Source organism: Vulpes lagopus, chromosome 21 (assembly GCF_018345385.1).
Source record: "Vulpes lagopus strain Blue_001 chromosome 21, ASM1834538v1, whole genome shotgun sequence".
NCBI classification, from domain to species: Eukaryota; Metazoa; Chordata; class Mammalia; order Carnivora; family Canidae; genus Vulpes; species Vulpes lagopus.
In genome coordinates, this window is record NC_054844.1 from 23,187,843 (window position 1) to 23,203,527 (window position 15,685).

A 15,685-nucleotide genomic window follows, 5' to 3' on the forward strand; every position below is an offset into this window, starting at 1 on the left:
AGATCTTTCAAAAAGTCTGTATTGGGGATCCCTGGGTGACTCAGTGGTTCAGCGCCTGCCTTTGGCCCAGGGAGTGATCCTGGGGTCCCGGGATCGAGTCCCACATTGGGCTCCTGGCGCAGAGCCTGCTTCTCCCTCTGCCTGTCTCTCTCTCTCTCTCTCTCTCTCTCTCTCTCTCATGAATAAATAAATAAAATCTAAAAAAAACACATTAAAAAAAGTCTGTATCCCCTCAATATTATTTTCTCAGATGCGAAATGGCATCACACACACACACACAAAATGTCATTCAGGTCTGAATCTGCCTGTATATCACCTCTGTAGACTTAACATTTTTTTTCACTATTCTGTATCTTCTTACCTACCTCGAGGTTCCGTTTATCCAGTGCTGCCAAGCAATAGGCTTAATCTCCCCACCTCACAGATTAGACCAAGCCCCTATCTTCCCCAAATAGTGTATTATTTAAAGCTCCGTTTATGTCTCACTTCAAAAACACTTGTCAACTCACACTGACCTCTCCCTGTCCTGACCTCCCACGGAGTTTGATGTACTGCTCGTGTACTTCTTGGCTTAATTAGTGCACTTTGTGTACTCGATACCCTGTGTCTCCCAAACCAGATATGGTCCCATGAAAGAGGGAATGATTAATATCATCAGTGTTTTTAGAAACCATACAACACTGGGTCCAACAGAAACCTATTACACTTAAGTTAAAATGTGACATTTCCTCCATCCGGATTATATTCTGGATGATGTTTATTTTGTTGCTATTACCATGGTGGGGAGCACACCAAAATGGCATAGATATGGCCAAAGTAGTGGTCCTCCTTCCTCCTCCATCTTTCCTCCCCCTCTCCCTCTTAAGATCTTGGCACAGACCAATGAGGCAGGTGCAGCTGATCACTGGCTTCCTCTTCTCTGGTGGTAGTCTCTCTGCTTGCTCCTTAGGGCCCCAGTGGAAGTTAGCTCCACCCAATCACCTGATCCTGTGAGCCTAGGCTCTTGGGTCTGTTTCCAGAAGATGGTCCTTGGAGTGCTGGTAAAGTGAAAATAAAGTGGTGAGTTTTCCCCAAACTAAGTAGCTAAACTTTGGTGGATGCTGGCCTGTAGTCATCTAAGGTCAATAAAGTCCTGTTTTAAACAGGTAAGAACCATCCACGGGGTAGCCTCAATCTTCTCTCTCCCAGCACCAACTCTATATGCTTGTGGTGATAAAGCTAGGATTCCCCAGAGATGTTGCTTTCATCACAGGCAAATCCTAGAATTGTTTTCAAAGGGGCTTTTGGATACCTAGGGTCCTGAATTGTCATTTCCAGCCTTAGTCATTTGACATGCATGTTAGTGGTAAGTGTGGTTTTATAGACCCCAAGAGCATGGGAGCGCCTGAATTCTTGTGGATAGATTTTAGGTCTTCTCCTAGTCTCTGAGAAGAAAACAAGACTTCATATACTAAGAACTGAAACAGAAGAGCACAGTGAGTTTTCAGAAGCATATTGTGACTATGCTATTTCAGGAATTGTTCCAGTATGAGATGTTTATAATAAGTTTGGTGTGACCCAGCCAAGGAGCTTAATATAACAGCGTCAGGTGAATGGTGGGAGGGGAGAGTCCCGTTCTATGCCAGCTTGCATTTATTAGTAATCAAACAGGTTTGCAGATGAGACTTGCTGAGCGTTTACTAAATCTGGGACTTGTGGTTTGCAAATCACTTTGATTAACAGCTGCTGTCACCTATCTTAGGACAGGAAAAAGTGCTATTATTTTATTACACTAAATATTAGTCACAAAGAGGCTAAAAACAGTGAAACAGTATAATTTGGCAAATGTAAAATTTATTGGTTAAGTCGAAAACCATGCTCCGCCCTCGCACTAGGCTCGTTAAAGATGACTTTCCTGGGAACATCTTAGTGAACAGATGTTTCTTCTGTTTCCATGAAGAGTTTACTGGCATCTCTTAGTAAAGGTCTCTTTTGGCAAGAGGAATTTCTTGTTCATCTATATATACACACAGATATTTTAAAATTTTTAGTTACCTAAAGAGTTTTGCCTTAATTAAATCACCAACTGGGACTCAGGTGAAATACGTGCCTGAATTTCATAGTTAAGTACTGAATGATTATTAAAATATGCCTACCCGATTTGAGTTTGGAAGCTAAATGTTCAAGAAATGTTAGTAGAGGGAGAAAATAGCTAAATGGCTGGTAAAGGAAAGATAATTACATTGTCAACATAGTCTTCTGAGTTAGAATTTGATTCAGAAGGCCTTCTAAAGAGCTTTTGAATCGCACAAATCTTTTTTCAAGGATGCTACTTTTGTATCTCTATAAGTCTTTGCAAAGAAATTCAATGATTTCTTAGCTATTGAAGATTATGGATATTAAAAAGTACAAATTATGCCCTTATGATTGTCAGTTCCTAAGGAATATGAAATATTCTCTATACTGTACATGGTTAATTTATTCTAACTCCTTTAGGAAGTCAGAACAAATGCAGAAGATTTCTGTAAGTCTCAAAGAGTATAAATGTCTAGAGATTAATGCTGAACTCTGAAGTTAACATCACTGATGAAAATTAGATATACAACGAGTAAATATACTTTAGGAAGAAACAAATCACACTTGTTTTAGAGATGTTGCCATGCCTCAGAGGCTTTTAATTCTTGCTTTGGATCAGGGAGATGATTGAAAAGTGTTGACTCAAGAGCTTTTACTATATATAATAAAGCAATTCAGGCAATAATAATGAGACTCAGATTCTAGGAATAAGAACAATGAGACATAGAATAAAAGGAGTGAAATAGTTGGTTTGGATAATCTCTAACATTATTTTACATTCAGCTAATGTGAATCCAAGTGAAAATTTCTATAGCAGATTCATGGTGCCAGTTTTCTGTTTATAACCATGGATTTAGCAAACAATATAGCATTATGCACAGTGCATTATACTTAAGAGAGACCCCTTAGTGTTTCCATCCTCACTCCCAAACTAGGATAACTCCCTATTATGTGCTCCCACAGTCCCTGGTACTTTTCCCCCCCCAATGTGTAATGACATACTTATCTCTGGGCTTTAGGGTTGCTAGATTTATCTAAGAAAATTACAAGATGCTCAGTGAAATTTGAATTTCAGTTAAATAATTTTTCAGTATAAGTTTATTCCTGTGCAACTTTGATGACCTACTTCTACTAAAATTTTTGCAGTTCCTTATCTGAAATTCAGATTTTCTTGGGCATTTCAATGTGACATTCCCAGTAGCTTATTCATATCTACACCTCCTGTAGACTACAAGTCTTGCAGAGCAGATATTTTCTGGAGCAGAGGTAACCTTCTAGGAACTTGATTAATATTGTTGAATGCCAAAATGGATGAGTGATATTGAGTACAACTGAAGTTCAGACAATTTAAAAACAAAAGCAGCCCTTCTTGCGGCTCCTGACTGGCTGAGTCAGAAGAGCATGGGACTCTGGATGTCACGGTTGTGAGTTAGAGCTCCACATTGGGTGTAGAGATTACTAAAAATAATGAACTTTAAAAAGCACTTCTTGCCATTGGGATTTCTACAAGTGTACCATCTTTACACTGTAAATATTCAATCAACTAAAACAGATAAAGAGGATATTCCATTTAAAAGAGACTCCAAGCAACTGATCCTGTAAATATAATTAACTTTCAGTTTTTAATTTGCAGTTAGTACTTTTTCAAAGATAGTTATTGTACAAGGTAGACTCGTATTTTTAAGTGGTAGGGCAGATTGCAGCTAATCTTTTCTATCAAGATCTAAAGCTAAAAAACGGGTTTGGACAGGACAGACAGGAGATGTTTCCAGGCCATATATGGAGGAGGTGGTCCGAATTTTGAAATCCTTATTACATCTTATTGAACTCAGATGTTCTGCTTTATAGTAGAAAAAGCAAAACAAGTTAATCTTTTGAATGTTCACTAGCTCATGAAGAGCTGGGGTCTTAAGTGCGCTCTTTATTTTTTAAAAAATATTTTATTTATTTATTTGTCAGCGAGTGAGTGAGTGCACAAGCAGGAGGAGCAGCAAAGGGAGAGGGAGAAGCAGGCTCTCTGCTGAGCAGGGAACCTGACACGGGGCTTGATCCCAGGACCCTGGGATCACGACCTGAGCCAAAGGCAAATGCCCAACCAACTGAGTCACTCAGGCACCCCTTAAGTGTGCTCTTTATAAGGTTTAGTTCATAAACCATGGAGTGGGGGTCACTTCAATGAGTCATGGAAGTTTAGCAAACAGACAGTAAAAGGAGAAAAATGCCTTCGGGAAACAAATAGAAATTTGTTCACAAGTCTTATATACTACAAATAGAAATGAGTGTCTTCCAAGCTAGGAACATTCATCTGGATCAGTCACAAATGCCCACAAGGCAGGGCCTTTTGCTGTGGCTTGAAGAACTTCCCACCTCAGCGTTCAACAAGGGGGATAAGACAAGATCTGAGAATTTGAGGTTCCAGTTTTAGGGCTTCTATTTGTCCTGTGCCCAACCTGTGCTTCTACTCTCTGGCTCTTGAAGGGAAAAACAGTCCTTTCATATTGAGAACTTTGACAGATACATAATCAGTCTTATAAGACTCTTTACTTAACACGAGGAAGTCCGATGGCTCCTGCTGTGTCGTCTCCACAGTCAACCATAGATTTATTTATTTATTTTCAAAGATTTAATTTATTTATTCATAAGAGACAGAGAGAGAGAGAGAGAGAGAGAGAGAGAGAGAGAGAGAGAGAGAGAGGGAGAGGTAGGCTCCTGGTAGGGAGCCCAATGTGGGACTTGATCCCGGATCCTGGGATCTCTCCCTGAGCCGAAGGCAGACACTCAACCACTTAGCCACCCAGGTGTCCCTCAACCAGAGATTTAAAGCATGTTTGTTCACAAGTGAATTCTCTTCTGTCATTCCCTCTACATCACTTCCAACCTCCCAGTTGAGTGATGGGCAGCTCCCATTTGGTCAGGGGAAATTCTCCAGAAAAGGTGGTAGCTGTGGGTAGTTGAGAGTCAACATTCATGGGAGATGAGGGACATGTCTACAAACCTGGTAATCATGTGTATTATATATGACTGTGGATTATCAATGATACCAACAATAATGTATATCTAGAAAAAAAATCACATCTTGGTTTTTTTTAATACAAGAATTAAAATTGTTTTTGAGGTAACAACATTCATACACAGTTTAAACAGTCCAAGGATAGAAGACAAAATTTAATTAAATGACAAACATACAGTACAATTATAAAGCCTACGTGAGATCAGAAAAATAGAGTCCAGTGAGCATACACTGATTCCAGAACTTCCATGGAGAAATGTGTTTTAGGTTTGGCATTGAAAGATAACCCTTGAATATATGGAAAGGAAGGTAGTGTCAAGTGACAATATAAAGTTTCAAAGATGATCATTACTCTAAATAGGATTCTGCTGGTTGGAGCTTCATTGGCTGGAGATGGTGGCTGTCATCTTGAAGTAAAATGAAGCCAGATTGTGAAGTTTTTTGAGTATCTTCTAAATACCAGTCTTTCTAGATACCCCTTCCAATTACAGTTCTTTTCAAATTTCTCTACCTTTTGTTCATTTTTTTTTTGTTCATTTTCTATGAGGGGATTTTTAAAGAACTATGAGTGGAAATCTTTTTTTTTTTTTATAAGATTTTATTTATTTATTCATGAGACACACACACACACACACACAGATAGGCGGAGGGAGAAGCAGGCTCCATGCAGGGAGCCCAACATGGGATTCGATCCCGGGTCTCCAGGATCAGGCCCTGGGCTGAAGGTGGCGCTAAACCGCTGAGCCACCCGGGCTGCCCTGGAAATCTTTTTAAGATCCTAAAAATCATCACTTTCAAACTCTTGGTAACTCTCCAGCTATTTGTAACTATTCAAAGTATTGTAACTCTTTGCCTAGATTAATTTAGACTTGCCAGTTTAGGCAAAATTTTGGATTTATTTCCAAATTCCCCAATTACTATCTTATAAGAAGTGAGATCATGCTTTTTTTTTTTTTTCATATGGTCTACCATTAAATAAAATTATGCTGGAGTCAGACTTTGGCTCAAATCTTAGAGATGTGACCATGAGCAAGGTACTTGACCTCTTTGAGACTCAGTTTTCTCACACATAAAAAAGGGGGATATTTCTATATCTAACAGAGTTTCTGTGAAGTTTAGGTATAATATATGTGAAGTGCCTAATAGAGGGCCTATATAATAAGCTCTTATTATATGAGAAACAAAACAGGTACAGAAATAGGAGCTATTAGCATCCCCATCATCACCATCATATGTGACACATTACTGTAAGTGAAAAAATATGGTTAAGAGTCCAGCCTCTGGAGCAGGACTACCTGGGATCACTTCTGGCTCCAGCACTTCTCTGGAGTGACTTTGGGTGTGTCTCTTATTCTCTCTTTGCCTAGAAATGGAGATAATAGTAATATTTCCTTCATAGAGTTGCTTTGAGAATGAGATTAATTGATACATGTAAAGAATGTAGTACCATGCCTAGCAGGTGGCAAATACTTTGTATGTGTTAGCTGGTGTTATTTTCAGGAAATTTGAGTGCCAAAATTAAACACATGGGAAGTTATTTAAACCAATTGTTTAAAGACCTCTTAATCCCTCCACAGCTAATTTAGGACTTAAGTAGCATTGCTAGATTACTGTTAGGACAATGCTAACTTTAAAAAACTTTTGCCTGCACTTTAGCCACTTCTTTTCCATGATCGGAGGAAGGTGAACAATGGCTTCTGTGACGAAGGTCACTGACAAGCGGCATAACCCAGTGGAAAGCATTTGTAGAAAAATCAGAGCCATCCAAAAGAGAGAAGAGATTTCAGATCCAGTTCGACAGATTCTCAAATACCAATCTAGCAATTTTGATAGTCCACAGATTAATACCAAGAAAGATTTTGAAGAGGTTCTGAAGAACATGGGTATCACTCCTATTCCCTTGCCCAACACTTATTTCTCAAGGACCGAGAAAGACTATGCCATCGTCACATCTCCTCAAATGATGTCTCCAAGAGCCCCATCCATTTCTCATCTCAGCTCTCCCAAGAATGCAACGTACCCTGTTTCCCTCACAAGTTCTGAAAACCTCTCAAGGCCAAGATCACAGAACTCTCAGAATCTCACATCAAAGACCAGGAAAGGGGAGTGCTTCTCTAACAAGAATTTGAATAACTATTATAGTGAAAATAATTTCAGTGCAACACCTGACTTTGATTCAACCTCTGATAAAAACTCTGAATGTTTCACTCCTCAAGAATCAGTGGTGAAAAACTTATCTCTAAATGAAGCTGGTAAATATTAATTTTCTAATGTTTATTCTTCTAATAGAGGAATAAGCCTATCATTTTCTAATACCTGAGTTAAACCTAATCCACATGATTAAAACTTGGATGGAGAAGCATCCATCGTACCCTTTTTAAGTATGTTTCTTTCTCTCTTTTAAGAAAATTTTATTCAAAAAAAAAAAAAAAAAAAGAAAATTTTATTCACCTTTAAATAAAAATTATTTTTAAATTTTTAATTGATATATAATTGACCTATTTGGGTATACAATGTAGTGATTCAACAATTACATACTTTATTAAATGCTCACCATGATAAGGGCAGTTAACATCTGTCACCATGCAGAATTATCACATTATTGACCATATTCCCTATGTTGTACTTTTCATCCCCATGACTTCTTTATTTTATAACTGAAATTTTGTACCTCTTAATCTACTTCACCTATCCTGTCACCTCCCTCTCCTCTGGCAATCACCAATTCGTTCTCTGTATTTTTTTAGTCTATTTCCTTTTTGTCTGTTTTGTTTTTTAGATTCCACACAAGTGAAAGTATATGGTGTCCTTCTCTGACTTATTTTACTTAGCATAATACGCTCTAAGTCTACCCATGTCATCCTGAATGGCAAGATTTTATTCTTTTTTATGGCTGAGTAATGTTCCATTGGGTATATATACCACTTCTCTTTTATCCATTTATCAGTAGGCATTTAGATCACTTCCGTGTCTTGGCTGTTGTAAAAATAATGCTGCATAAATATGGGAGTGCATATATCTTTTCAAATTAATGTTCTTGTTTTCTTTGGTTAAGTACCCAGAAGTGAAATTACTAGTATTTTCATTTTTAATTTTTTGAGGAAACTCCATACTGTTTTTCATAGTGGCTGCACCAGTTTACAATTCCACCAGTAGTTCATAAGGTCTCCCTTTTCTCCATATCCTTACCAACAGTTGTTATTCTTGAATTTTTGATACTAGTCATTCTGACTGGTATGAGGTGATAACTCATTGTGATTTTGATTTGTGTATCCCTGATGATTAGTGGTGTCAAACATCTTTTCATGTGTGGCCAACAGTGGCCATCTGTATGTCATCTTTGGGAAAAAGGCTATTCATTTCCTCTCCCAATTTTTTTTTCTCTCCCAATTTTTTAATTGGGTTGTTTTTTGGCGTTGTTTCTTATTTATGTATTTTGGATATTTACTTATTGGATATATCATTTGCAAATATCTTCTTCCATTTAGTACATTGCCTTTTCATTTTTTAAAAGATTTTTAATTTATTTATTCATGACAGAGAGAGAGAGAGAGAGAGAGGCAGAGACACAGGCAGAGGGAGAAGCAGGCTCCATGCAGGGAGCCTGATGTGGGACTTGATCCTCAGTCTCTAGGATCACACCTCTGGCTGGAGGTGGCACTAAACCACTAGGCCACTGGGGCTGCCCTGTCTTTTCATTTTATTGATAGTTTTCTAAGCTGTGCAAAACCTTTTTGGTTTGATATGGTCCCAATGTTTTATTTTTCCTTTTGTTTCCATGTCCTAAGGGGAAAGATTCAGAAAAATATTGTTAAGGTCAATGTCCAAGAGTTTACTGTCAGTGTTTTCTTTTAGGAGTTTTATAGCTTCAGCCTTTACATTTTGATATTTATTCCATTTTAAGTTTACTTTTGTGTATGATATAAGGAAGTGGTTTAGTTCCACTCTTTTCCATATAGTTGTCCAGTTTCCCCAGTATTACCTATTGAAGAGACTATCTTTTCCCTGTTATACATTCTTATCTCCCTTATCATAGATTAATTGACAATGTTAAGTATGGGTTTATTTCTGGGCTTTCTATTCTGTTCTATTGATCTATGAGTCTCTTTTTATGCCAAAACCATACTGTTTTGATTACTTTAGCTTTGTAGTATAGTTTGAAATCTGGGATTGTGATACCTCCAGCTTTGTTTTTCTTTTTTGAGATTGCATTGGCTATTTGGGGTCTTTTGTGGTTCCATACAAATTGTGGTATTTGTTTTAGTTCTTTGAAAAATATATATGTATTTTTATACTTTAGGTAGTTAACATACACAGCAATATTGGGTTGTAGAGTAGAATTCAGTGATTTATTACTTATATACAACACCCAATGCTCATCATAACAGGTGTCCTCCTTAATATCCGTCACCCAGCTAGCCTATACCCTACTCAGCTCCCTCCATCAACCTTCAGTTAAGAGCCTCTTATGGCTTGTTTTCCTATTTCCTTTTTTCCTGTTCCCCCTTCCCATATCTTCATCTGTTTTCTCTCTTTAATGTCACATCTGAGTGAGATCTATGGCATTTGTATTTCTCTGACTGACTTATTTTACTTAGCATAATACACTCTAGCTCCATCCATGTCATTGCAAATGGCAAGATTTCATTCTTTTTGATGGTTGAGTATATTCCATTGTATGCATATACCACATCTTCTTTATCCATTCATTAGTTGATGGAAATTTGGGCACTCTCTATAGTTTCGCTATAAACACCAGGTGCATGTATCCCTTACGAATCTGTATTTTTGTATCCTTTGGGTAAATACCTAGCAGTGCAATTGCTGGGTTGCAGGGTAGTTCTATTTTTAACATTTTGAGGAACCTCCATACCATTCTCCAGAGTGGCTGCACCAATTTGCATTCCCATCAACAGAGCATGAGGATTCTATTTTCTCTGTATCCTTGCCAACACCTGTTGTTTCTTGTGTTGTTAATTTTAGCTATCCTGACAAGTAGTATTTTGGTAGAGATTACACTAAATTTGTAGATTGCATTGGGTAGTATGGATATTTTTACAATATTAACTCATAATCCATGAGGATGGTATATCTTCCCATTTATTGGTGGTATTTTTAATTTCTTTCATCAAGTCTTATAGTTTTCAGACTACAGGTATGTCACCTCTTTGGTTAAATTTATTCCTAGTGATTTTATTTTTCCTGATACAATTGTAAACTGGATTGTTAATATCTCTTTCTGCTATTTTGCTATTGGTGTATAGACATGCAACAGAGGGGTGCCTGGTTAACATCTCAGTTGGTTAACATCTATCTACCTTCAGCTCAGGTCAATCAGGATCCTGAGATCAAGGCCCACATTGGGCTCCCTGCTTGGTGGGGAGCCTGCTTCTCCCTCTCTCTCTGCCTGCACTCCCCCTGTATGTGCTCTCTCTCTTTGTCAAATAAATAAAATAGAATCCTACAAAAAAAAAAAAAAAAGAAAGAAATGCAACAGATTTCTGTATGTTGATTTTTGTATCCTGAGATTTTACTGAATTCATTTATACGTCTAAGAGTTTTTGCTGTAGTCTTTAGGATTTTCTATATATAGTATGATGTCATCTGGAAATAGTGACAGTTTTACTTCTTTACCAATCTGGATGACTTTAATTTCTTTTTTTATCTGATGGTTGTGGCTAGGACTTCCTGTACTATGTTGAATAAAAGTGGTAAGAGTGAATATCATTGTCTTGTTCCTCATCTTAGAGGAAAAGCTCTCAGTTGTTCATTGTTGACTATGATAGTTGTAGGTTTTTCATATAAGGTCTTTATTTTGCGATATGTTCCCTCTAAGCCTACTTCGTTGAGGTTTTTTTTTTTTTATTATCATGAATGGATGTTGTACTTTGTCACATGCTTTTCCTGCATCTATTGAGATAATCATATGGTTTTTATCTTTCTTTTTGTTAATGTGGTATGTCACATAGATTGATTGATGCATATAGAATAATCCTTGCATCCATGAAATAAATCCCACTTGGATTGTGGTCAATGATCCTTTTAATGTACTATTAAGTTCAATTTGCTAATATTTTGTTGAGGATTTTTGTATCTATGTTCATCAGAAATATTTGTCTGATTTTAGTGTTAGGGTAATGCAGGGCTTGTAGAATGAACTGGAAGCTTTCCCTTCTCTTCTAATCTTTGGAATAGTTTAATAATAGATATTAGCTCTTCTTTAAATGTTTGGTAGAATTCAACTGTGAAGCCATCTGCTCCTAGACTTTTGTTTGTTGGGAGTTTTTGATTACTGGTTCAATTTCATTACTAGTAAGTGGTCTGTTCAGATTTTTCTTTCTTCTTGATTCAGTTTTGGGAGATTGTATGTTTCTATGAATTGATCTATTTTTTTTCTAGGTTGTCCAATTTGTTGGTATACAACACTTTGTAGTAGTTTCTTATAATCCTTTGTATTTCTGTGATGTTGGTTTTAACTTCTGTTTCATTTCTCTTTTTTTAAAAGATTTTATTTATTTATTCACGAGAGATACACAAAGAGAGGCAGAGACATAGGCAGAGGGAGAAGCAGGCTCCCTGAAGGGAGCCGGAAGTGGGACTCCATCCCAGGACTTCAGCATCACACCCTGAGCCAAAGGCAGATGCTCAACTACTGAGCCACCCAGGTGTCCCTTCTGTTTCATTTCTGATCTTATCTAGTCCTCTCTCTCTTTTTTTTTTAATAAGTCTGACTAAAAGTTTGTCGATTTTGTTTATATTCTCAAAGAATCCAGCTCTTAGCTTCATTGATCTTTTCTATTGTGGGTTTTTTTGTCTGTTTGTTTCTATTTCATTTATTTTCCTTCTTCTATTTCCTTTCTTCTACTAACTTTGGACTTTGCCTTTTCTTTTTCTAATTCCTTTAGATGTATAGTTAGATTGTTTGATAGTTTTGTTTCTTGAAGTAGGCCTGTATTGCTAAACACTTCCATCTGAGAACTGTTTTTACTAAGTCCCAAAGATTCTGAACCAACAAACATTTTATGTTTCTGATTTCATTTGTCTCCAGATACTCCCTGATTTCCTCTTTGACTTCCTCATTGACCCATAGTTGTGTAGTAGCATGTTGTTTAGCCTCCAGGTGTTTGTGTTTTTTCTGTTTTTTTTTTTTTTCCCCTTGTAGTTTTCTAGTTTCATAGCACTGTGGTTGAAAAAGATGCTTGATATTATATACAGTCTTCTTAAAATTTACTGGTATTTATTTTGTGGCCTAATGAGATCTATTTTGGAAAATATTCCATGTGCACTTTAATGTATATTTTCTTTTTGAATGAATATTCTGTATATATCTGTTAAGTTCATCTGATATAATATGTCATTTAAAGCCATTCTTTCTTTATTTTCTTTCTGTATGTGAGGTGCTAAAGTCCCCTAGTATTATATTACTGTCAGTTTCTTCCTTTATGTATGTTAACAGTTGCTTTTTGTATTTAGGTGCCCTATGTTGGGTGCATAGATATCCCCTTGTTAGATTGATCCCTTTATAATTATATAAATGTCCTTCATTGTTTTTTGTTTCAGTCTTTGTTTCAAAGTGTGTTTTGTTTAAGTATTGCTACCCCAGGCTTTTTTTCCCATTTGCATGAAATATCTTTTTCCATTTCCATCCTTTCACTTTCAGTCTTTATGATTTTAGATGTGAAGTGGGTATCTTGTAAACAGCATATAGATGAGTCTTGTTGTTTTAATCCAGTCACCCTGTGTCTTTTGAGTGGAGCATTTAATCCATTTACATTTAAAGTAATTATTGATAGGTATTACTTATTGCCATTGTGTTAATCATTTTCTGTTTTTGTAGTTATTCTCTTTCCTTTCTCCTACTCTTACTCTCATGTTAAATATTTGTAAGTCTTATTCTCTAGTTTTGGACTTTTTATTTTTTCTGTATCTATTACAGGTTTTTGGTTTGTGGTTACTGTGAAGTTCATATATAACATCTATGTATATAGTCATCTGTTAAGTTGATGGTCACTGAAATTCAAACACATTCTGAAAGAACTAGAGTTTTACTCCCCACTTCTACATTTTATGTATATGATGTCATATTTTATATCTTATTATTTTGTGTATCCCTTCACTAATTTTTATAGGTATACTTGATTTTTACCACTTTTGTCTTTTAACCTTTATACTAGCCTTATAAGTGATTGATCTAGTATTTTTACTGTATGTTTGCTTTTACCAGTGAAAGTTTTTCCTTTTATAATTTTCTTATATCTAGTTATGACCTTTTCTTTTTTCACTTAAAGAAATCCCTTTAACATTTCTTGTAGGGCTGGCTTGTAGTGATGAACTCCTTTAACTTTTGTTTGTCTGGAAACTTTTTCAATTCTGAATGATGTAGAGTATACTTGGATGTATTTTCCCCCCTTTCACCACTTTGATTATAGTGTGCCACTCTCTTTTGGCTTGCAATGTTTCTGCTGAAAAATCAGCTGAGAGCCCTCTGGGATTTTCCTTCTGCCAAACTCTTAGCTTTTCTCTTGTAGCTTTTAAGTTTTTATCTTTAATTTTTGCTATTTTAATTATTATGTGTCTTGTCAGGCTTCTTGGGTTCATCTTATTTGGGGCTCTCTGTACTTCCTGAAGTTGGATATATGTTTCCTTCCTTAGGATAAGGAAGTATTCAGCTATTATTTCCTCTAATATGTTTTCTATTAGGAGAAGGAACCCCAATGGCTCCTTTTCTTCTGGGACCCCTATAATGTGAATATTATTATGCTTGATGTTTTCCAAGAACTTACTTAACCTGTCCTCATTTTTATTTATTTATTTATTTTTTACCTGTCCTCATTTTTAAAAGTTCTTTTCTTTCTTTTTTTTTTTCTGTTCAATTTAGTTTCTTTTCACTATCTTGTCTTCCAGATCACTTAATCTATTCTCCTACATCATCAAATCTGCTATTGATTCCCTCAAATGTATTTTTTCATATCAGTTATTGTATTCAGTTCTGGATGGTCCTTTTTTTTTTATATTTTCTATCTCTTTGTTGAGGTTATCTCTGAATCTATCAAGGCTGGTGAACATCTAATGACTGTTTCTTTGAACTCCTTATCAGGTAGATTGCTTAATTCCATTTTGTTTAGCTCTTTTTTTCCTGGGGTTTTGTCTTTTTCATGCAGTTCATATTCCTCTGTCCCTTCATTTTGTCTGACTCTATTCCTTACTATATATTAGGTAGGTCAGCTATCTTCTTGTCTTGAAAGTAGTGGTCTCATATAGAACATGCCCTGTGGGCCTGGTAGCAATCCCTTCCCAGTCAGCAAAACCAAGTGCTCCAGATATGTCCCTTGTGTGAACTATGTTTGCACTCCCCTTGTGACTGGGTCATGACTGCTACTGGTCCTCTGGGGCAGGGCCAGCCCTTAGTCCAGCTGTCTACAAAGATTGACTACAGGGCTTGCCCCCAGCACAGCTGAATGGAAGGCCTGGCTTCTGCCACTGCTGGTGGACAGAGTTAGCTCTCAGGCTGGCTGTCTATAATGTCTAACCTTGACTGCTGCAGGTACACTGAGGAGCATTGTTTGCATGTGGTGCAGCTGAGTGAGAGGCCTAGCTTCAGTATCTGTAGGGAAACTGGTAGATGTGGCTAAGTCCCTGGTGCAGCTATATGGGAGGCTATTGAAATTGTTGTGGTGGATTGGGCTAGCTCCTGGAAAGGCTGAGTGGTTGGCCTGACTATAACTACTGTCAGTAAGCTGGTAGATAAAGCCAGCTCCACCACTCCCTGGGAGCAGAAGTAGTTGTGGAGAGGCCCTAGTCCTGGTCAGGGCAGAAGTAGTTGCTCTGGAGAGACACAGGTTCCAAATGAGACTGCCTACCCTCTGCACCCCACACCCCAGAGTGGTGGGTCAGGAGCCGACTAGAGAGGCACCTACTGGGGCAGTGCTGCAGGAGAATACCTGCATGTGCCAAGTGGTGCTATCGAGGTAGATGGAGAGTGTCAGAATACATATCTGCAAGTGTCAGATGAGGTAAGCTGAAGGAGTGTACCTCATTCCAGAGAAAGCTCCTGTAGATCCCTGCCCCACTGACACATGTCCTAAAATTAGTAATCTCTTTCATGTATATCCCAAGAACTTTTCAAACTGCTGAGTCTTGGGCCAACTGATGCAGTGCACTGGCCCTTCAAGAGCAGAGATTCCATTTCTTGTAGTCCTCTATGTCAGAGTTAAGCCCTGCTGAATTTCAAAGCCAGATGTGTTAGGGGCTTGTTTTCACCACACAGGTCCCCAGGGCCCAGGGTGCCTGATGTGGAGCTTGATCTCCTGGCTTCTCAGGGAGAACCTCCACATCTGTGATATAGTTCCTCATTGTGGGTTGCTACCACACTGAGGCTTTGGTTGTCTACTGTGTCTCTCCTCTCTTACCCTTCTCAGTGGGCCCTCTCTTTATCCTTTTAGCTGTGGAAGATCTCTGCCAGTATCAGGTTATTAACAATAACATAAATACTGGATTAATGCATATTTTCTATATTATAGGTATCATATACTATATTTTTCCAATAAAATAATCTAGAGAAAAGAAAATGTTATTAAGGATATCATAAGGAAGAGAAAATACATTTATAGTGATGTACCA

At 37.3% G+C, this 15,685-nt stretch overlaps 1 protein-coding gene across 1 annotated transcript in view; it reads left to right on the forward strand.

Annotated features, from left to right (window-relative positions):
* Nucleotides 1-6,755: 6,755 nt before the first annotated feature.
* LOC121480284 (inositol 1,4,5-triphosphate receptor associated 2-like) overlaps nucleotides 6,756-15,685 on the forward strand; it is a 120,783-nt gene continuing 111,853 nt past the window's right edge. The window contains 1 exon segment of the mRNA XM_041736733.1: nucleotides 6,756-7,317. Within this exon segment, the coding sequence (XP_041592667.1) occupies nucleotides 6,756-7,317 (562 nt within the window).